At 43.1% G+C, this 22,937-nt stretch overlaps 2 protein-coding genes across 3 annotated transcripts; one reads left to right on the top strand and one right to left on the bottom strand.

The window, feature by feature from the left end:
• Positions 1-1,417: 1,417 nt before the first annotated feature.
• sall2 (spalt-like transcription factor 2) lies at positions 1,418-10,597 on the bottom strand. Of its 2 annotated transcripts, XM_080907187.1 has the most exons (4): positions 10,093-10,597; positions 8,416-8,562; positions 3,095-6,960; positions 1,418-2,769 (listed from the first exon to the last, which is right to left on the bottom strand). In XM_080907187.1, the coding sequence occupies exons 2-4, from the start codon at positions 8,489-8,491 to the stop codon at positions 2,467-2,469; spliced, it is 4,245 nt and encodes a 1,414-aa protein (XP_080763313.1). In that variant the 5' UTR covers positions 8,492-8,562; positions 10,093-10,597; the 3' UTR covers positions 1,418-2,466. The 2 variants fall into 2 exon arrangements, with proteins under 2 accessions (XP_080763313.1, XP_080763314.1); XM_080907188.1 differs by lacking the exon at positions 8,416-8,562 and having other exon boundaries at positions 10,093-10,238.
• Positions 10,598-17,039: 6,442 nt separating this feature from the next.
• Positions 17,040-22,838, top strand: trim110 (tripartite motif containing 110). Its single transcript, XM_080907200.1, has 8 exons — positions 17,040-17,097; positions 17,881-18,391; positions 18,474-18,566; positions 18,711-18,944; positions 19,359-19,381; positions 19,570-19,715; positions 21,167-21,438; positions 22,046-22,838. The coding sequence occupies exons 2-8, from the start codon at positions 17,903-17,905 to the stop codon at positions 22,313-22,315; spliced, it is 1,527 nt and encodes a 508-aa protein (XP_080763326.1). The 5' UTR covers positions 17,040-17,097; positions 17,881-17,902; the 3' UTR covers positions 22,316-22,838.
• The last annotated feature ends 99 nt before the right edge of the window (positions 22,839-22,937 follow it).

Raw genomic sequence — 22,937 nt, forward strand, 5'->3', positions numbered from 1 at the left:
AGTTATTTTAGTGTGATCTGTCAGTACAGTCATCTACTTCGCTTCCATATATGTGATAATAACCGATCATCTATATCTGCCATCTGCCATCTCTTCAGCCAAAATCAGCCTTTTCCCTAAAACCTCGTTTCAAGCCGAAGATGGTAGACTATTATGTTGCTGCTTTTTAAGTCTTCTGATCTTTAACATATTAATTTTCGCAGATTTTTATAAAGGGTGTTCAAAAAGTGCTCAAATGCACTGTAAACATCATATAATAATTTAGCTACACGAAGCAGCAAACTGTGCTAAAAAAAGGGGGGGAATTGCGCCCTCCAGTGCGCTACTTGTACACATCCAAATGTGTGCCTTTTGTCTTGCATGCTTCTCATTTCTTTTTCTTTGTCCTCTGTGAGTGTTGCATTTGTTTCCTTTCATAACTGCAGTCTTGTTTAGTGTGCATGTGTTAAATTCCTCTGTTTTTTCTTGGCGTTCATATAAGATACAATAATTAAACAGGAGCACTCCGATGGATTAAGGGCTTTACTAAAACGTTGATGTTTTAGGCTGATGTCAGCACTGGTAATTAATGCCATCTGTATTGTTTCACAGATCATTTGTGCTGATGTCAGTATTTTTAATATAAATCGCATATAAATCATTTTGTGTCATTGTAAAACATGTAACATTGTGCTGTAAATATAAAGTTTTAAAGAGCTCAAACAAAGAAAGTGCTTGTAGTTAATATATTGCTTTAAAGTTTGGAAATGATCCTATGGAAACTGAAGTGTTTTCCTAATTCATGTGACCCTGACCTTTGACCTATGACCATGAAGCATTACATACTAAAATGGTGTATTTTGTTATCTTTTTCCTCATGACTGACGCAGAACTGGCTGAAATCTTTGGCTTCTAAAAGCTGTAAAGACCTGAAATTTTATGATATAGTGCATGAAACATTATGGCGTCACTGTGACGTTGTAGGAATTGAAAAAATATAAAGTGTGTTGTACAGCTCTATCCATGCCCTTTCATATCGTATATTACTCAATATGGATTCTTGAAATTTATTTTCAAGGTTAACTTTGACCTTGGGTGCTAGAAATGAAGGTGAAGGTCAAATGCTTAGCCAACCTAGGTTCTCATGTCCCCCATGGCCTAGTATATTGTTGTGAAGTTTGAAGATGATCCATAAAAAGTTGTGTTTTATAGAGTTTTTACTGATTTTCAACATTTAATGTGAAGTTGACTTTGACTCAGTTTTCCCCTAAATTAAATCAGCTGGAGATTTTATTGATCTCTAGCATAATACAAAGTCTGAAAATAACATGTTGAAGACTGTGGATGCTAGAGTGCTAACAAACAAACAAACTGAACCGACTACATACTCCCTCCCTTTGGGGGAAGAACAAGACTGAACAATATATATTTTTTCCCAAATTAGTTTTTAATGTGGAGATACTGAAATAACAGCGTACAACAAACAGACAGATTTCTTATACATTCTATACACAAACTTAAAGTTTTAGTAACTTTAGCAACTGAAAGGGTTTTACAGATAGTACTTTTGGACTAAACGACAATCATAATACTCACAAAGCTGAAGGGCAAGGGTCACACAAAGGATCGCGCCCTCACTGGGCTCACAAAAACTGCAGGTGTGCTTCTGGTTTGACGGGACAAGGTAGTGAAAAGGAAATCACAGCAGGAGCAAGTAGTTTTAAGAGCCACAGGACGGGGACAAAAGACTCCATATACACCCCCCCCCTCCCCCCAGTAACACATTCATATTGTTCACCTTGTTGACTTTTACAAAGCAAGATGTAGTTTTAGATCCAATAATTTGTTTACTCATCCCTATCAGCAAAAGAATTCTCTTCATATGAAACACACATGAGTTTGCTGTAGTATTTTCCAAAATATTTTCTTTTGGTTGGCTCGAGTCTCCTTTGGTGTCAGATGGATGAGATTTGGTACATGCCACAACAGAACAAAAGTGTCTACATGTTTACAACACTACCAAAAATGGTTTAAACTGGTTATTGTAGCTTCATTTCCTATGACTCAAAGCCAGTAATATCAGATTTATCTATCTGAGCCTGTTGGGATGTTTAAACGTAATATGAATTATGACCCATTCTCTTTTTTAATAACCAAACATTTCAAATTTTACTCTGTTAAGAACGTCAGACAGACAATGGTAGTTTCACTTTTTAACAAATCCAGCTATAACTGGGCTAATTTTGTTACTTTGAATACACACTTTTTTTTTATTTGCACTACAGCTGTCTCTTTTTTAATACAACAGGACCAAGCTGATTGACTCACAACTTTAAATATACAAACATATTATTCTGACTATCATTGACAGGCAACCTGAAATGTGTTAAGGAAGCAGTACTAATGATATGCCCGTACAGTTACACCAAGACGTAAACAACAATCAAAAACACCGTAACATTTACCAGCCAGTTACGGCTATGCGAGTTATGACCCTTCGCTGGACTCTTCCCCAGCTTCCTCGTGGGCTCTTGGATCCATCTGTGACAAAACAGGAGATTTTGATGATTCGTTTTCTCCTCGGCCTGCAGTGGTTGGGTCATCAGTTGGCTCAGCGCTGGTGTTGAGGAATGCTTGATACTGGTTCCAGAAGCCTGCTGAGCTCCTAGTGGCTGGAATGTTTGAGGAAGTCATAGATGTAGAAGAAGGAAGTTGGTCAGTGGAGGAACGGCGACTCCGGGCTGACGGACGTGATGTTTTGGATACCACGCCGTGATGCTTCATGTGCCCCTAAAATTGAATAGATTTGAAAGATTTTTATTTATAATCATCATCTTGTAAAGACAAATCTTAATAGAATTTGGGTAGGCTAAAATTGCACAGCAGAGGTAATTTTAGAGTCCAGCTTAATTCAATTCAGTTTAATTCAATTTATTTAGTGCCAAATCACAACACCAGTCACCTCAGTGTGCTTTACATTGTACAGTAAAGCACTTGGTGACAGTGGGAATGAAAAACTCTCTTTTGTGTAGGACAAAATGCTCTGTTCAACACAGTAATTGTGCAAACATAACTACACATCTTATTGATATAAATGATGGAACTTGTTCCTTACCTTCAGCCCACTGCGACTGGCGTACTCTTTTCCACACTCAGCACAGCAGTAGGTCTTCTTCTCAGGACGAGACATCGGAGACGGGAGGGTTGGAGCAAGGTTGATGGGGCCAGAAGCATCCAGTATTGAACTTGAGCCGAATCCACTTATGCCATCTGCCCGTTCTTCCCTCCCATATGAACTAAAATGAAAGCTTTGACGTGTCTCTCTTACAAAAGTGGCTGTTTTCTGGGGTTCGCCTCTTACTTCAGCTCCAGTGTTGTCTGTATCCTCCAAAGCTGACGTCAGCTTGGGTTCTCCTTCTGGCACAGTTGCTTGGTCTTGCTTTGGTGTTGTGGGTGGAGATGAGAGCTCTTTATCTTTATTTATGGGCTCTGGTGATTGGGGCCTTGGAGAGACTGGGTCTGATTCCAAGGTTGTTGTTGTATTACCGTCACAAAGATTGGGGTTAGAGGTGGTGCTGGGACAGGTGTAGGAAAAGGGATCATCGAGAGCAGGTGTGCTTTGCAAGTCCTCTACGTTTGATTTAGAGCCAAGGAAGGCATCGGAAGAGGTAGATACTTCATCCTCTCCACAGTCCATCTCAGTAGCAGTAGGTGATTTTGTGGTTTTGGTAACACTGGAAGTAAATGGTGAAGGGGTAGATTTTGGAAGATTGAAACCAACAGTGGCTTGTGGAACTTGGTTGTCTTCGCCAGTTGGTGAAGCTTGATCTGTCTGCTGGGATGCAGGCAAAGGGACACTGACAGTAAGCACAGGGGGGTCTGCACTGCCTGGTGGTGAAGTCTGTGTGGTGGGATTCATAAAGGGGTCAGGGCTTAGGTCAGAGGGGGGAATGTGGTCTGGGCTGGAGGGTGCAGACTTGCCTGGATTTTGAGTGAACTCAGCTGATTTCATACTGTCAGAGGCAGGGACAGAGGCAACTGTTGCAGTATTAACTTGTTGAGTTGGAACTATACTCTTTGAATGGCCTGCGAGGGGAGGTGTATTACTTGAAGTAGCATTTGGGTCAGTGCACTGGGACTGAGATTGTACCAAGGATATGGCTTTAGATTCAGCTGGCATCTCATGTGCAGAATCCTCTGTGCCATCTGGAGGCAATTGTCCACCAAGGTGCATACGGATGTGGTGCTGAAGCACGAGAGCATTAGTGAACTTACGTTGGCACAGTGGGCAAGAGTTCTGTACACGTGCATTGGGGGGCCGGGCATGATGGGTGGCAATATGGGATCGCAGACTGCCTTTGGTAGAGAAGGATCGTCCACATATCTTACATGGAAAAGGCCGTTCTCCGAGGTGTGTGGCCTGGTGCAGCCGCAATGCTCTGGGGCAGCTCAGCACTCGTAGACACACCCCACACTGATTGGATGTAAGGTTACCAGCTGGATCTGTAATCAGTGATGGTAACATGCCTCCTGCCATGGCACTTGCTCCATTGGCACCCATGCCTAGGGCAGCTACCATTTCGCGAGTGAAGTTTGAAACCGAAGTAGTAACAAGGCTAGAAGACAGTGGAGATGCCATGACATATGTGGTAGAATTGCTGGCATTTGTGAAACTACTGTTTGCTGAAGTTGCTAAAGAGGTAGTGGTACTGCCAGATAACATTTCCATCACAGAATTGGAAGTATTGGAAGAACTCCATGGAGAAGAGGAAGGTCGAGGGGCCTTCTCTAGCTTCTCGACCAGCCTTTGCAGCTTAGAGGTTTCCGATGTAGGAGTGGGGGCTATGGAGGAAGGCAGGGAAGATGCATTGGTAGTTGTGGGTGGACCTGTGACTTTAGGAAAAGAAGAGAAGGGAAAGGAAAGCTGGGAATGGCTTGAAGAAGCATGTTGGTGGGAGCCTGGAGCAGAAGGTAGAGGGGTGCGGAGCAAGCCCAAAGCTGGATGGTTGTAGAGGGATGAGTGTGCAGCTGGGGTAGAAGAAGGTGTGGAGACAGTTGGGAAAAGAAGCTTAGGTAGGTGGGCTAGCTGGGAATAGGCAGCAGGGGAAAGCACTGGGGCATGGGGAGGAGTGTTTTCATCAAAGTGATGCTGCTTGGCACCCTTGAATAATCCTGTGATGGCAGAAGATGAGGACAAGGAAGGGTTTGAGAGAAGGGAGGTTGCGAGAGATGAGGTGGAGGAAGACGATGAGGAGGATGAGTTGGATGAGCCAGTTGTGATAGATGCTGCAGCAGCTACCACTGCAGCTCTGTTAAATTGCAGGAGAGAGTGGGAAATCAACGCTAGATCAACACTCGGGGGCAGGGGTAGGGAAGATGGGGTCGACCCTCCAGAAGCCCCTAGTGGTAGCCCAGTACTAGAACCACTGATTTCCAAACTGTCTCCAGATGTTTCATCCTCAGCCCTATTTTTTCGCTTCTTCTGTATCGTATTCATGGCACTAGTACTGCTACCGCTGCTCATGTTTTGTCCCATATCCGATCCTGCAGTAGTCCCTAATGCAATCCCAAACAAAGACGGTGGCAGAAGTGACAGCGAAAGCTCGGGGTTTTGTTCTCTGTGCCGTAGGAAATGAACTTTGAGGTTACCTCGTGTAGTGAAGCGGCTGAGGCAAACTGGGCACTGGTAGGGTCGTTCCCCCGTGTGTGAGCGGAGATGTATCTGCAGGGCTGAATCACTGCTGAACATTTTTCCACAAAAGCGACAGGCATGCTGGAGACGGCCGACAGTGTTGTTGGAACTGGATGCAGAAGAAGATTCTCCTCCGTTAGAAGCAGATTGCAGAGCATGTTGTGAGTTTGGGACTATAGGTACTGATGTGGGGAGGGGTGTGTTAAGGAAGGAGAGACCACTGTGCCCGCTCACTGAAGTAGTATTTGGAGACTTCTCATGAAGATACCGACTGGGTAGAGCTAATGACAGTGCTAGCGGATAGGTGGAGGAAGCCACTGTGGTGGCAACAGAGGAAGAATTCAAGGGAGCTGATGAGCGAGAGCTCACCCTTGTGAGACCATGAGCACCAGCTGCCCCACCTGTTTCCTCCATCTGCACCTTGTTAGGCTGCAGGATTTGAGACAAGGAGGTGCATTGCTGTGTGGGCTTGTTGACTGCTTGGGAGGGAAGCAGGGAGGAGAAACATGCTAGAAGAGGAGCCATAGAGGTGGAAGGCTGAGATGCAGTTGGCTGGGTTATTGGACTAGATGCCCTTTTACTGCCTTCCAGGCAGAGCTGAGGTACAGAAGGGAGAAGATGTTGGGCAGGTGTGTCTATGCTATAGGAGGCTCCACCAAGGCGCAGGACCTGTCTACAGATCTCCTCTGTTATCTGCATCTGGTGAATTTGTCTTTGCTGCAACACCCGAAGCTCCTCCAGGATCAAAGCTATGCTCAGCTGGGTCCTAGAAGGTGCACCCGAAGCAGATGACACTCCAGGGCTTGGGGTAGGTGTAACAGGACTCGGAGGGCCTTCGGGCACACGACTGGGGCTTCCAGGGTGTGGTGGAGGACATAGAGAAGCAGAGGATGAGGAGGAGGAAGAAGAGGTTGTGGTGGTGGCTGATAGTCCCAGCTTGGGAGAGGCCATTTGTGAGCTTCTGGGAGGGTAGGTAACAGCACTTACGAAAGCTGCGGAATTGCTGGCAAACAACTTGAAGCCAGGTGAGAATTGTATGTGGGATGTGAGAGGGGAGTAAGGGAAGTCTGATGAAAGGGAGGGCTGTAGGTCTTTGAGAGGCTGCTGGTGGGGCTTTATCGGTGAACAAGGTAGGGATTGACCCTCAGTAAGTTGAGAGGCGATCTGAGAGCCCTTGAGAGATGAACAGAGCGTATGGGGCAGCTGGGAGCTTTGAGGAGAAGACAAAGAGCACAAAGTAGAATCCGTGATAAATGAAAAGAAGTGTGACTTCAGTGCCGAGGTGTCATCTGCAGGTATTGAAAAAAAGGAAAAGAAATTTAGGTGGCTACTTCACGTGAAGGGTATGAAAAAACAAATGGTCTGTAGGAGGTGAATTTTGGCCTCAGGGGTTAATTTCCAGCCAACTAAACTAAATGTTTTTTCCTGTTCTCTTTGTGCTGCTTCTTTACTGCTGTCTGCACACAGACACACATGCTTGCACACAAACACACACATGCACTCAGAATATACTACTCACCCGCAGAGGAGACCACCTTGTTTCCAGGGAAACACACACAAGACCTCCACTTCCCTAAAATAAAATAAGACGAATCCTAAGGCAATCTTTCATCTATGCCTTTCTTTCTTTCTTTCTTTCTTTCTTCCTCCATTCAGTCTGTCTTACTGAAGAGCCCATCCCCCACTGGCCCAGTAGGGGTGTCAAGAGTTAGTTCTTAGTCAAGTACTGAACACTTTGCAGGGTATCTGACTGGCTAGTAAAACTGACTTTAAACAGTTGGGGGTCCCATTCCTGATAGGCCAGCCAGAGGAAGAGTTTGTCGTGCAAGCAAAACAAAAAGGCCATGACAGACATGACGACTCAGCAAATATGTTCTGCAAGCAAACTCCGTAACACTTTGTATACTCACGTGCACCCAAATGCATACAGAACTTCCTGCTGTTAGCTCAACAGCTACAATTTTGTGACACAATGGGGTCCCTATTCCTGTAACTGAAGTGGACAAGCGGACACAAATACACACAACTGTGTGTACACACACACACACACACGCGCACGCCTTCACACACACGTCTTTGTGGGCATGTTCATGCTTCAGTGGCTAGCAACAAAGCTGAATGGGGACAATGGGCTGTTGCAGTTAGAACACCTTATACAGTGCCCCACAAAGTTTCTTTTTCCTTGACCTTCTCGTGCTCACGTCTTTGCTTCAAACCCTAACCCTTTTCATAGCACACGCCTTCAGGTTCACCTTGCATTGTTTTTCAGTGATACTGCTTTTGATTTATTGTGTTTTTCTGAAATGTGGGTGGTCTGTGTGTTTGAAACTGGCAGTGTGAGAGGAGTGAAGATACTTGGGTTTAATAGGGCCAAGGAAGCAGCTTAAGGCTTAAACCTGCACAGAAGGAATTAAAGCGTCTGCACTCAAATTATTCCAGCAATTGAAACACTTAAATTGAATTAATAAAAGGCTGATTAAGAGTAAATGATTACATCTCAGTCAACAAAGCTTAAAATATAAACAGTAAAAACATATTTGAAGTCCCAAAGGAGCTAATAGTCATTTTAATTTAAACTGTAAATGTACATCCTAAATAAGCACTACATTTTAATGTACTTGTGTAAAAGGCACAAAGCGCATACTAAGAAAAGGCTAAGTCTCCTATACTACGGCATCCAATGTGAATATCGTCTTACTTATTATTGATCATTGTTCTATTGATTTATATAGTCTATGTCTCACCATGCTCAAGTTTCCGACAGGCACCCAGGGTCAGGCTCATAAGCTGCTGGGGTCGTTTCTGTTTCCGACGGGACATGCTTCAACAGGATGGGACCGACGCAGGGGCGCATTGGCCAACACACAACTTTTACTCTGTCTCCCTGCGCACTGAAAAAAGCAGGTAACTAAATTACTTAGACAAAAAAAAAATGAAAGAAAAAAGAATTAAATAAATAAAGACAAACTACAGTATGGTTTCCAAAAATCTGACACCGGGTGATCCGGTTCGATTAGACTTAATAAAGTGGCTCCACGTTGGTGGCATTGTGGAGAAGAGGGGGGGAATACAAGAACCAAAGAGGCATGTGTGACAGTTTCTCTCAACAAGTCTTTCTATTCTGAAAACACGGCGTTGGCCCTCCTTCTCTGGACACACACACACTCGCACACACGCATACACACAGCTCACTTGTTCATCCACTACTTTGCATTCAAATGGCGAGTGAACACCCCATCTTTTGAGCCGAGAGTCCACTGCTTCTGTTCGGTAAACCCTTACACATTTACGCACAAGTTCATCACATTATGAGTCCTCCCCGAGCAGTCGATTGTTAAAACGTAAAAGCTAGTAGTGCGCAAGGAAGGAAGAAATCCGTATCCGCTAAAACCTTGTTTCCCGAGACTATAAATCAAACGCATCCTGTCACGGGGCGTGTTGTCGAACACCGACACTTCAAAGTGTGCGTGGGCTGTGTTCCCCCCTCCCGACACCTCCACAAACAGCCTCCTGCGTGAGCTCGGTGAAACAGAGCGCCTGAAATCAGGTGAAATTTGCAACAATGACGTCGAGGGAGCTCAGCTGAGTGAACATCACCCTCTCCGAGCCTCTCCAACACATAAGGCCACTGACTGGAGACACAATGCTCCCTTTTCAAACCTCATCACGGCTGCTTAGCACGTGGAGTTGGAAAAAAACACAGCCATGGTGAGGAGAAAAATACATTTTCCACTTGGGCCCCGTGACAGTCCCCCACCCAAAGAGCATCCACCTTCTTCCCTCTCTTACTGGGGCTTGGGCAGAATAATAATGGAGCCAAAATTCTAAATCAGTAATTAATACGGGTAATAACCATCCACTAATCTGACGTTCTTAACAGCAAGATTATATTGGGAAAAAGGCTTTCTGTCCAAACCAGGCAGTGATTTCGGAATATTGTAGGGATTAAAAAGGAAATCATTTGGCTAATAACCTACGTGTCATTGTGTAATCGCTGGTGTCTTGTAAAAGAGAATGAAGCCATTACTCTAATAGCAGACAAACAGTCGAAGCGGATAATATCATCCCTTTTAACCTGGTCTCCATCATTCCAACAAGGCCTTCTTATTCTTCTTAATATTAGTATGATTTTCGTGCCATCTCGCCAGTTTGATCGCGTATACAAAGGCTGAACGCGCGCCCGTGTGTGTATGTGAGCACCAGTGTTTGGAAACCAAGCTCAAAATCTGGCCCTGAGATGCGCGTCCCCGCTACTGTACGGCGACCTGTTGCACGCCACGCGCGTTCCTACATCATAACAAGTTATGATTCATAAATATTATGACTTCTCCGGAAAAAAATGCAGTCCCGGATGTGCATTTCCCCCACAGGCCGCGCGTCGCCGACACAAGCCCGTTAAATATAACACAAAGAAAACTTACCATGTTCGAAACGATGAATTTTTGGCAGCGATATTGTGTAATGACAGGAGAGAGAGAGGGAGAGAGAGAGAGAGTGGGGAAGCCGGGGAGCTTGTGTTGGGAAAGATCGGCTCCGTCTCTCAGCCGGGACACTGGCGCAGCATTTTCCTATTCACTGCCAGGGATGCGCAGTCACACAGCCGCATTTTTTTCAATTATTTATCTCCGTAGAAAACCGCGTTCTTTCTCTTATGACAAAAGGGTTATTATGCCTGAGTGTGTTCACCCAGAGTCCAGGGTCAGGAGCGAAAGCAGGACCGGCGCAGATAGCCGTAGCCTGCTCGCTACAAGGGGAGGATTATGTTTTCCCCCCCCTTGGCCGTAGATTACGTGTCGCTCTTCCTCCCCTCTTTGTATTTGTCGGGGCCTGCTCCTGTCCGGCCTGTCTGCGCTAGCTGCGGTACTGTCTGTCTGTCTGCTAAGCTGGCTCGGTGTCTGTCTCCCTGTCTCTTATAATTAATGGCCCTCGCCGCCAGACGGTCCTTAGGGAAACTGTGACCACGGTTACCTCCACATTGGCTCTCAGTGTGCATGTCACATAAGAGTGCAGGCCCGGGAGCGCGCACACCTCTGATGCAGACATGAATCCATGTAGGATTTAAGTGACAGAGGTTCCCATTGATAAAAATAACAACCACTACTGAGTCATATTATTACCCTCCTAGGACCTGGCGTCCACATATGTGGACATCACATTTTGGGTTATTTAGACCAAAATACTCAATTTTGCTCTACAGGGGCCTGATATCCACTTACGAGGACATTATACTGTTACTGTTCTATCGAAATTTCAAACGAATATCCTCATGTGGCTCTCGTTTTTCTTAGAAACAAAAATCAGGTAAAAAAAATGAAAATCTGGTAATTCTTTGTTTTTACAATCATCGGGTCCCAATCAGCCCAAATATCAAAGAGAAATTAAAAATGCATGCCGTGGAAGAGTTCGGGTCTTAGGAGGATAATGATTTCTTTTTTTCTTTTTCTTTTTTAAGGTTAGATATCTCTGTAGATGTAGTCCACAGACTGATGTTGTATTGAATTATCAAAAAAAGAAAAAGTGAGCAGCCCACTTGAGCCACTCTATCATTATATTTCGTTCATTTTGGAGACAATAATGTGAAAATCAGTAGAAGTAAGTGATGATATAAAGAAAAATTCTAGTCTCCTCCAGAGTATTTACAGGCAATTTATCTTTCTTTGGTGACCCCTATGAGAAAATATGAATGATTCATGTTCATGCACCGCTTATATTAGTGTTAAACAGTGTAAAAAGCTTCTGCTGTGAGTTTCTTTGTGCATTACAACGCTTATTTTGTCAGCTAATGATGTAGTTGTGCCAGCAGCCTCATTTTTTATTTGTATTACTGTCATGATATTGATTATTGTCTTATCTTAACTCATAAGAATGTCTCCCTATAAGCAGACAGGTGCGGTGGCTTGTGTGCTACAGCAATAAAGCCACTAGGTGTCTCTCAAAGACATGTTAAAAAAGAATACCAGTGCTACGTAATTAGATACTGAACGAGTTTACAATATCTTTTTAATCAGTTGATTGGACACATCTATATAAGGTCCTACAGTTGACAGTGCACGTCAGAGCTCAATCTGAACCATGACGTCCAAAGAATTGTCTGTGGATCTTCAAGACAGGATTGTATTGAGGCAAAGATTTGGGGAAGGGTAGATCTGCAGCAGGAGGTCCCAGTGAGCACTGTGGCCTCTATCATCTGTAAATGGAAGAAGTTGGGAACCACCAAGACTCTTCATAGAGCTGGCTGCCTGGCCAATCTGAGCAACTGGGGTAGAAGGACCTTAGTTACACCAGCCTCGTGTGTGGAGGAAACCAAGCACTGCTCACTAGATTGAGTGGAGTGCAGGTCAGACCACCAGAGGAATAATTCACATAGCCTATTGATTCTGAGGCTGTGTCCCCTTTGTGAGAGTAGTAGAAGATTGTGAAATGGTAGGCAAAGAACAGAATTGTGGCTGCTGCCACCACCAAACCTATGACCCCCTATGGCTTCACTTCTGTCAAAGACTTTCTATCTGGCTACAAATAAGCCTGCAAGGCAGATAACAGAGGATGGTGACAACTAGAATCTGGTTTGGTCAAGAAGGCATGATCCAGAGTCACGTAGACCAGTGAAAGTATCCAAATGGAAAATGAGATGAGGGTGGATACCAGGATACCAGAAATACTTCTCTGCAGAAATCAGTAGCGCGAAAACCACATTGGAGGTCAGATCAGTGTGCGCTATTAAAAATTCTGCTTATGATTAAGACAGTTGTGGTCCTGACCTGAATGACATCTGACAGGAGCAGTTTTATGGGAAAGATCAGAACTGCTATGTCTTCTTTTTTATTAGACACAAGCAGGCATGGCAGGCCATGAAGCTTTCAGGCAGCGCATCTCACGTATTGTAGAGTGTGACGCCTGAGAAAATCCAAAAAAATCCCCCCAAAACATAAATGAGTTACCTGCAGAGTCAAAATCCTACTATTACACCAAGAAATTAACTAAATAGTAAGAGAAATATCCATAAAAGTCCAGTAAGTACAGCTGTGATATGATTTAGGTTTAAGTGACAAAACACAAGCTGAGGATCTGTTGTACAAACTTATAGAGGGTCCATTTATTTCATTGAATTACTCACCTGTGCATCCGTGGTTTATCTTTTTCAATGAAAACATACAAAGCATTTAATAAAAACTTAAATACAAAATGCATATTTGGAATTATGTTATGTGTTATTGTATGCATGTTTAGCTGTGGAGCAGGAATAAATTCTGGAAATCAAACTCAACAAAAGACCATACACGGTAGCTGTTAGTGGTCACAACGGAAGGGCAAAGTGAATATCTGCTGCATTTTCTTTCCTCCACTTGTCTACAGCTAGATATCATGTTGGTATTAAAAACACACACGAGGAGGATTAGATTATTAGTCAGTGTGATATATTATGATATATAATTTCTTCTTGTCTGTAATTGTCTGTACAACCAAATTCCCCCCTGTGGGACAATTAAATGATTATTCTATTCTATCTGTTCTAATGAAGCTCGTTAATGACAGTTCTCTGCTTTGTTGCAACCTCTGCTAGCGAAAGTCCACACCTGTACGGCTTACATTTTATAACAATGACAGTGCTGCACATGCTGCAAATATTTCATTTTTCTAGTTCAACATCTGCAGGCATTCACTGTTCCAGTGTCTTGAATGATACAAAGTTGAAAAATAGAAACATCAAATTTCATTTGCTTCACATTGCCTTGTGTTGCTCACATCACTTCCTGTTATCTAGATTGCATTATACCTTAGATTGTAAAGTGAGCGCAGTACTCAGTGTTAAGGGGAAGATATTTGTTTTTATTGTTGTTAGGGGCCCAATTGAGCACCGTCCTGACACCTTTACATTCATACCACTCTCCAAAAAGAAGGAAAATGGGACAATGGTGGTCTGACTGGATCTCGTAAATACCTACATGTCCTTACTCAAATAAAGGTAAAGAGACAGTGAGTGCTACTATGGTTCAGGGATTATGCTTGACTACTCTAACAACCTCATTCTGATCCTCTTGCCTTGTCGTTGAGACTTACAGTGGGGCAAAAAAGTATTTAGTCAGCCACCAATTGTGCAAGTTCCCCCACTTAAAATGATGACAGAGGTCAGTAATTTGCACCAGAGGTACACTTCAACTGTGAGAGACAGAATGTGAAAAAAAAATCCATGAATTCACATGGTAGGATTTGTAAAGAATTTATTCGTAAATCAGGGTGGAAAATAAGTATTTGGTCACCTCAAACAAGGAAAATCTCTGGCTCTCACAGACCTGTAACGTCTTCTGTAAGACGCTTTTCTGTCCCCCACTCGTTACCTGTATGAATGGCACCTGTTTGAACTCATCATCTGTATAAAAGACACCTGTCCACAGCCTCAAACAGTCAGACTCCAAACTCCACCATGGCCAAGACCAAAGAGCTTTCGAAGGACACCAGGAAAAGTATTGTAGACCTGCACCAGACTGGGAAGAGTGAATCTACAATAGGCAAGCAGCTTGGTGTGAAAAAATCAACTGTGGGAGCAATCATCAGAAAATGGAAGACATACAAGACCACTGATAATCTCCCACGATCTGGGGCTCCACGCAAGATCTCATCCCGTGGGGTCAAAATGATCATGAGAACGGTGAGCAAAGATCCCAGAACCACACGGGGGGACCTGGTGAATGACCTGCAGAGAGCTGGGACCAAAGTAACAAAGGTCACCATCAGTAACACACTACAACGGCAGGGAATCAAATCCCGCAGTGCCAGACGTGTTCCGCTGCTGAAGCCAGTGCATGTCCAGGCCCGTCTGAAGTTTGCCAGAGAGCACATGGATGATACAGCAGAGGATTGGGAGAATGTCATGTGGTCAGATGAAACCAAAGTAGAACTTTTTGGTATAAACTCAACTCGTCGTGTTTGGAGGAAGAAGAATACTGAGTTGCATCCCAAGAACACCATACCTACTGTGAAGCATGGGGGTGGAAACATCATGCTATGGGGCTGTTTTTCTGCCAAGGGGACAGGACGACTGATCCGTGTTAAGGACAGAATGAATGGGGCCATGTATCGTGAGATTTTGAGCCAAAACCTCCTTCCATCAGTGAGAACTTTGAAGATGAAACGAGGCTGGGTCTTCCAACATGACAATGATCCAAAACACACCGCCCGGGCAACAAAGGAGTGGCTCCGTAAGAAGCATTTGAAAGTCCTGGAGTGGCCTAGCCAGTCTCCAGACCTCAACCCCATAGAAAATCTGTGGCGGGAGTTGAAAGTCCGTGTTGCTCGGCGACAGCCCCAAAACATCACTGCTCTCGAGAAGATCTGCATGGAGGAATGGGCCAAAATACCAGCTACTGTGTGTGCAAACCTGGTGAAGACCTATAGTAAACGTTTGACCTCTGTTATTGCCAACAAAGGTTATATTACAAAGTATTGAGTTGTATTTTTGTTATTGACCAAATACTTATTTTCCACCCTGATTTACGAATAAATTCTTTACAAATCCTACCATGTGGATTCATGGATTTTTTTTTCACATTCTGTCTCTCACAGTTGAAGTGTACCTCTGGTGCAAATTACTGACCTCTGTCATAAGTTTAGGTGGGGGAACTTGCACAATCGGTGGCTGACTAAATACTTTTTTGCCCCACTGTACGTTAAAAAAGTGAGTTTTGGATGCACCATTTTACTCTTAAGAGTCTAGTGAATAAAGACCCCTTTATGATCCATCCATCCATCCATCCATCCATCCATCCATCCTAACCACTTTTCCAGGGCGCTAAAAATTATCCTACCTGGCAGTGGATGAAAAGCAGGGTACACCCCAATGGGCCACCAGTCTATCACAAGGCTAACCCAATAGATAGACAACCATTCAGGCTCACATTCACACCTACAGCCAGTTTCAAACCACAAACCAGTGAAGGAAAAGTGTTTGCAGCCTGAGAGACACACTATCCATCCCGGCAACCAGCAGAGAACTCAGACTTATTAGAGGAGGTTTAAGGCCTCTGCTGCTCAGAACCTACTACATGCTGGATATCACTGAGGCCAGAATTTGTTTAAACCATGGGTCCAGAGAATAGTCGCAGTTATGGTAGCACCACATGGGCACGAGCATTATCACCCGTCTGATGGTTTTAAGACCCAAAACATCCTATGACTTTAGGAAACATTACTGATTGAAGAGTCCAGGATATTGTACATTCAAATTACTCATACTGTTAAGTCAGTTAATAAATAACAAAAGAGGTTTTTTTTGTTATTTATTAACTCTTAGCTTCATGCCTAATTCTATGAAGTTACATTGTCATTAAAAAAAACAATAACATTTGAATATTTCAGGAGCTAATTGGTGTTTCTTGAATGGATGTGGCAGGTCTTTGAAATTTTGAACCTTTATTATAATGAAAAAAATGGATGTCATCAGCTCTCGTAAGTTCACATTTCTTAGAGGTGTCTATTAAAGCATGAAAATTACAGTAAGACCTTAATACAGGATGCTTCCTCCAAATTTTTAGATTTTTCATCAGAGATGCCAGGAGAAAAATTGCAAAAATGTTCCCTTGACAAAAGTTCTGTGATTATTTGCTTTTCTGTGTGCAACCTTGTGCACCGCATCTTTGTGCCGAAATCCAACCCAATCCATTTCTATACTGAATATTCTGAAGGTCGTGTTTTTAATTGTAAAAAAGGCTTGGGGAAGAAAAGAAGAAAAAACCCCAAGGTCTTCTTTCTCATGTCTGTGCATGGAAATGTTGGCAGAAATAAAACAAAATTACTTTGTGTAAAGCTGAAGACCTGTGTTTAAGAGCAAATAACGCACATATATTTGTATTCCTTAAGACAAAAAGAAAAATTAAATATAGAGGTAAATACCTCGCCCTTCTGAGCTTGCTGCATATGTTGTTTGTTTTGTCCCCAGTATCACTGACTGAATGGTTCACGTTGATAGTTTTTGTGATGGGGAAATACAGTAGTATGCATGTGTGTTTCAACAAAAAAACCAAACCTCTGTTATAAGTTCACTGGCCCAACAAAGTCAGGTAAAGCTAAGCTTGCTGAAAGCTGCAGTCATGTTTCTGAATGACAAAAACAAACGTATGGAAAGCGTTGGACATGTGGGACACACATGGTGTAGGACAGCTAGAGAGGAAACGCTTTATGTGACGCTGACATGTTTTAAATTGTGCAGGGACATGATGTAAACTCTAACCCTAAACCTTGTATCTTCAGAGTTACCTAATCAATTTCCCTGCCCCACTCCCCCCACTTTTGCCCTTCCTCCCATCTCAGGATCAGCTGACCTCTCTGAGTGCAGTGAATCTGTTGGGATTAGCCTCCAATCGGCAGTCTGATCGCACACAACTCACGCACTCACAGATGGCTTTAGTCTGCAAACACTAAGAAGCTAACGGGTAAGGAATGACACTTCTGTGGCTTTTTTAGTAATTTCTAATGATACATAGTTGTTAGTTAAAGCATTAAAGTTTTGGGGGAAATACAGAAAAGAAGAGCACATGTAAAGGAAACTGAGCCAGCCATCTGTGTCAGATGATCTCCTGATCCCTCCACTGCAACAGCTTCAGTCTAAGTGCAGTTAATGCTCGTCTACAGTCAGTGTTACAACACCTTTGCTACTATTTTAAAGCAAAGGAACCACCATATATTACACCTGGGTTTATTAGATAATTGCTTTGTTTCATTTGATAATGTTTTAAATATCTGATAGTATATATTATTGTAAAGAAGAAGAAGAAGAAGAAGAAGAAGAAGAAGAAGAAGAAGAAGAAGAAGAAGAAGAAGAAGGGTTTTTTTGGTATTCTATGTCATTTCTAGCACTTTTAGTTGTGCTGATATATTCCCTGACAAAAGTGGATGAGGCCTTTCTGATATTTTTGTACACTTTCAGCATGTTTTCTCAGTAAAACCGCTTACTTTGTGAAGTATCTATTCATAGAGCACAGTAGGCAAAAGCCCAGTAGACAGGATTACTGGTCTGAGTGCACAGTTGGAGTGAAACAAGCATTCCCAGCTTGTCACCATTCCAGCGCTGCCTGTGTGTGGTTCTGTCTTGTGTTAGTCTTTCTTATACATCACACAAACATGTTAGTCTGTACAGTTGTTGATATTTGTACGTTTTGTGTGTTTGCCGCTTAATCAATGTGCTTATTTGTTTTCGTCCTGTTGTATGAAACCAGTGTTTATAGTATCCTTGTCACGATGGCCTCCATGGATGAAGAGCTGACCTGCTCTGTGTGCCGAGACACCTTCAGCCAATCCCAGCCCCTGCCCTGTGGTCACAGCTTCTGTCCTGCCTGTGTCCGGGAGGCCTGGAGCAGCCAGGGTGAAGGAAAAGGTCGCTTCACCTGTCCCCAGTGTCAGGAGGAGCACGGCGAAGTGCTGTGCGACTGCTGCCCTCCCGAGGCAGAGAAAGGACAACCGCCATTGGCAGTTAAGACCTGCCTGAGGTGTGAAGTGTCGCTGTGTGCCGAACATCTCCGGCCTCATCTTGAGAGACCGGTGTTTAGCACCCACCTTTTGGTGGATCCGCTGGGCGATCTGTCCCAGCGAAGGTGCCCGGCGCACACAGAGCTGTTCCGCTACTACTGTGCTGATGAGAGAGTGTACGTGTGTGGCGACTGTCTGCTGGAAGGAGGCCACGCTCAGCACAAAGTGAAAGCACTGAGGCACGTGGAGGATGATCTGAAGGTGTGCTGGATGGATAATCAATTAATGTATGTTTTTATGTTAACGTGTGGTTGCTGTAATACCTACTGGGTGATTTTTGCAGGTCATCCTTCAGACACTGCTTATAAAAGCAGAGGAAAAACTGAAAGATGGAGAGCGAATCCTCAAAGAGCGTGAGAACATCGATTCCACCATGGTAGTGAGTACACATATTTATCTGTGCAAAGGAAATCTAATGACTCATAAAGCTGTTCGTACCAAAATCACAAGTCATGTGGTTTGATTGTGTCTCAATCACTGATCTGCCAGCAATCCAGTATTCTGTCCTCATTGGTTCCAGGATTCTCTGAGGCAGGACGATGCCCAGGTGGAGCAGCTGGGCTCAGACCTGCAGGTCCAGGTCAACAAGCTGGTGGTGGCACTGAGAGACATCACCAAGAAGGAGAGGCAGCAGGTCATGGATCGTGTGCATGAAGACTGCTCCAAAGTGAGGGACCACATGCACCACACCCTAAGAATCCAGCACTATCTGGCCTTACTGCTGTCAGAGACAGACCCTTTCCTGCTCATCTGGGTGAGAGTAGCATTAAGTTTTTCCAGAACTAGGTCATGCAAACGAAACTAAATTATAGCTTAAGACAGGATGCACCAGTTTCCAGTAACGATCCAGTCCAATCTCTGATTGGGAGATTAACTGTTGTACGACTGCAGAATATCATTTTTAGCCAAGGAAATCCACCACTGTAGTCCTGACTGGAATATGCTGCAATACCCTACACATATACACAGTGGCCAGAGAGTGAAGCTTTACAGCAGATCACACATTTAGCATGGCTACATATTAGGGCGATTTGAAAATGCAAAAATGTAGAAATGTAGGAATTTATAGAAAAAAAATCTACCTGAGCACATTCACATTCACACAGACAGCTGCTTTTCATTCTGTTGGTGCATTTTTCTCAGCTGTCCTTGACTTTTCTTTTCGCAGGCCTTTCAGTCAGATGACACAAAGTAAGTCCAGAACAAACCAGTCAGACTGAATTAGGACTCGTCCTGAGCTGTGTTATGTTGACGTGTGTTTGGGTTGTCATGTTAGGGAGTGTTATTACAGTGGAAGCTCGAGAGAAAAGAGAGACAGAGAAACAATGAAAAACACAAAATAATAAAGGCGTTATTTCATTTGTGCTTTTGATTTGTAGGTTATTAGCTGAGCTGAACAGTCCACTTTACATCCCTGATCCCATCAGCGCAGACAGGAAGCACATTCTGGAGGACATCGAGCGCAAGTACCGCGAGTTCATCACTGCTACCCTCCGCTGTCTCAGTGACCTCAAGAGGGAACTCTGTGAGTGGAATGAATGTGTGACACTTACCTGCCCCGCTAATGATTTTAACGGAATAGCTAGACATTTTGGGGAATGAAGCTTGTTAGCTTTCTTGTTGAACCTCAGAACTTAACCCACATGTCAGAGGTGCTCTGTTAGACTGAGATCTGGTGACTGTAGAGGCCATTTGAATTCCAGTGTAATGTTCAAGAAACCAGTTTGAGATGATCTGAGTTCTGAGTGACATGGTACATCATCCTGCTGTAAGCAGACATCATAAATTACATGGCATTTAAATAATGCTCAGTTGGTCTTAAGGTGAGGCTCCAGAGTGCAGTCATTTACATATTCAATTTAGAAGTGAAAGGTCAGCTAGATAGATAGATAGATAGATAGATAGATAGATAGATAGATAGATAGATAGATAGATAGATAGATAGATAGATAGATAGATAGATAGATAGATAGATAGATAGATAGATAGATAGATAGATAGATAGATAGATAGATAGATAGATAGATAGATAGATAGATAGATAGATAGATAGATAGATAGGACCAATGGCACCTTTGGTATGATGGACTGTAAGCAGTCTTCTATGTATGTAACTATGTAACACCTCTGTAGTCAACGACCTGATTTTTCTTGACATTGTTTGGAGTTCATGTTTGATAAAACCTAAAGAATGTGTTTGTGGGTTTTCATTAACACGTAGATGTCATTAGCAAATATTTCTCAGTTGGTTTCTATGGTTCACTGGAGGACACACTTGCCGACACTCAGAGACTGACAGCTTGAGCAAACAAAACAAAAGCTTTAATAAGATGCTGCTGGTAACTTACAAGAGTCTACGCAAATTCAAAAGCAGCAGACATCAAAATCCCAAATAAGGACACAAAATCTAAGCTGGCACTAAAAACAGGAAGACAAACATAGTGATCAACAAAGGCGGGGAACAGAGGAGCACAGACAAATACAAAGGTAGAGACATGAAGCTGAATACACCAGCAATCTGTTTAACAAACTCTGAGTCTAACGCTGACCTCTAATCCCAAGAAGAGAAACTCAGTTTTGAGTCCAGAATAGCAAATCAGAGTCAGTTCAACTCTAAATATGTTTGCCTTGAGCTAAATAAAGAAAGCATCATCAATGGAGTTAAACGTTACAAACATGTATATGCATAATTCAGGTCATTAAACTCGTGCTTTTTAACATAAACATCATCTCCTATTTATTCAACACATTCATAGATGGTTCATCATGGTTTTAAGTTTAAATATATTTATTCAGATGTAACGCAGTGGGGACAAAATGAAGGTGACAGCAATTGAGGATGTAGGTGTGGCTCAAAAGCATATATTTATAAATCTCTGTTTTGCATTTTAAAAGTTCTGTTTTGCTCCATAGAAATGGGCGAACAAGTTTAAGTACTACGAGGAAAGTAACTAAAATTTATCTCTCTCCTTGCAGTAACCAGTCCCTTGAGTCTGGACACAAACACAGCTCATCCTCTGTTGAGCATCTCGGATGACCTGCGCTCAGTTACACGAGTTAAAAACCGCCTGCCTTGCGCTGCTCATCCCGAACGTTTCGACCACTGGCCGCAGGTCCTCACCGTCCAGACCTTCTCCTCTGGGACTCACTACTGGGAGCTGGAAGCCGAGGGATTCTGGGATGTGGGCATCTGCTACCGAAGTACTGGACGGAAGGGCAAAGAAGGCAATGCATTTGGGAACAACAAGGTACAAGTGTGCCGCAGAGCCAGAGTGGTTAATCACACTCGTTCCAGTGTTAGATTTTGTGTTTTCTTTGATAACTAATAGAATGAGCAGGAGCCTCTGTTTGATGCCTGTCCCTGACATCTCTCAGTCTGTTTGGCATCAGTGAAAAAGATTTTTTCCTTCGAACATCTCATCATTCATTCAGTCAGAGTGAAACAGTAAATTTGGCCTTGAAAAAAAGTGAACCTTCTTTCTATTTTCCTCTGGTGCACTAAAGCAGTTCAACAATTGTATTCCAGTTCTATTCTTTCCTAGTCTATTCTTTTGTGTACATTTAATTTTATGTTTAGGTTTTTTACTAAAATCACTGCCCTGATTTAACCGTCAATGATCGAAGCACATTTTGCAGAAGGATGAGAACATTTACAGTGATACCTTCCTTGTCAACCACATGCAATTTAAGATATAGCCAATACTTCCTTGGAACGCTGCAGTGATTTTTGCTCAACTTAAAATATATATCAGTTACTAAAATTATCGCCAGATCAATTTCCCCCACATCAGTAATTGTTTGATAGTAAAGTTTCAGCTGAAATGAAAACATCTTCCTTGATTAAACCCCTTGTAGGTTTCATGGAGCTTGACACAGCAGCACGATAAAAAGCTAGCCGCCTGGCACAACCGCAGGAAGACCCGCCTCACATACCAAATGACTGGGAACCGCGTTGCTGTAGCCGTGGACTACAGCTCAGGCACCATCACCTACTCAGAGGTGGGACCGTCTAACAACCTGATCCACCTCCACACTTTCTCCACCACCTTTACTCAGCCGGTGTGCCTGGGCTTTGGACTCTACAAAGCTGAGCTCAACAGTCGGATCACTATTGTTAAAGTCTGATGTGATGAAGAGGACAGCTAGGAGGATGATGATGATGAACTCTGTGCTGTTTTGGCCATTCCAAAATAAAGTGCTGTTGTTTTTTCCCCGTCTGTGTAACTTACGCAAACCTCTGTTGGAGTCTTTGCCATGAGCTGCTGTTTCTCTGCTTCCTGCTCTAAAACAGAGCTTTAGCTCTTCCTCACCAAAGAGACAAAACTGTGTCTTCTAAAGCTGCGATCAGCTGGCATGTGAAAACATTTCCAGAAGACACCCAAAGGGAATTTGATACTTCCCTAAACACTAGATGGAAAGGCTCATTTTAAAGGGGACCAATTATGTTCATTTCCAGTGTTGGGCAAGTTACTTTGAAAAAGTAATTAATTATAGTTACTAGTTACTTCAAAAAAGTAACTGAGTTAGTAACTGAGTTAAAATATTCTAAAAGTAATTAGTTACTTTAGTTACATTGTTCAGCACCTTGATTCCACAGCAATTAGAAATAAGGATGGCCTTTGTTTATAAAGTAATGTAGTTATAGAAAAGCTGGAAATTTGTTTGGCTGATATTAATATGATAAACTTGAACTTTTTTCTCACTCCAGCCTTTCTTAAACATCTCTGAAGCTCTACCTCTGTTTTGG

This window comes from Rhamphochromis sp. 'chilingali', assembly GCF_963969265.1.
Source record: "Rhamphochromis sp. 'chilingali' genome assembly, chromosome: 16".
NCBI classification, from domain to species: Eukaryota; Metazoa; Chordata; class Actinopteri; order Cichliformes; family Cichlidae; genus Rhamphochromis; species Rhamphochromis sp. 'chilingali'.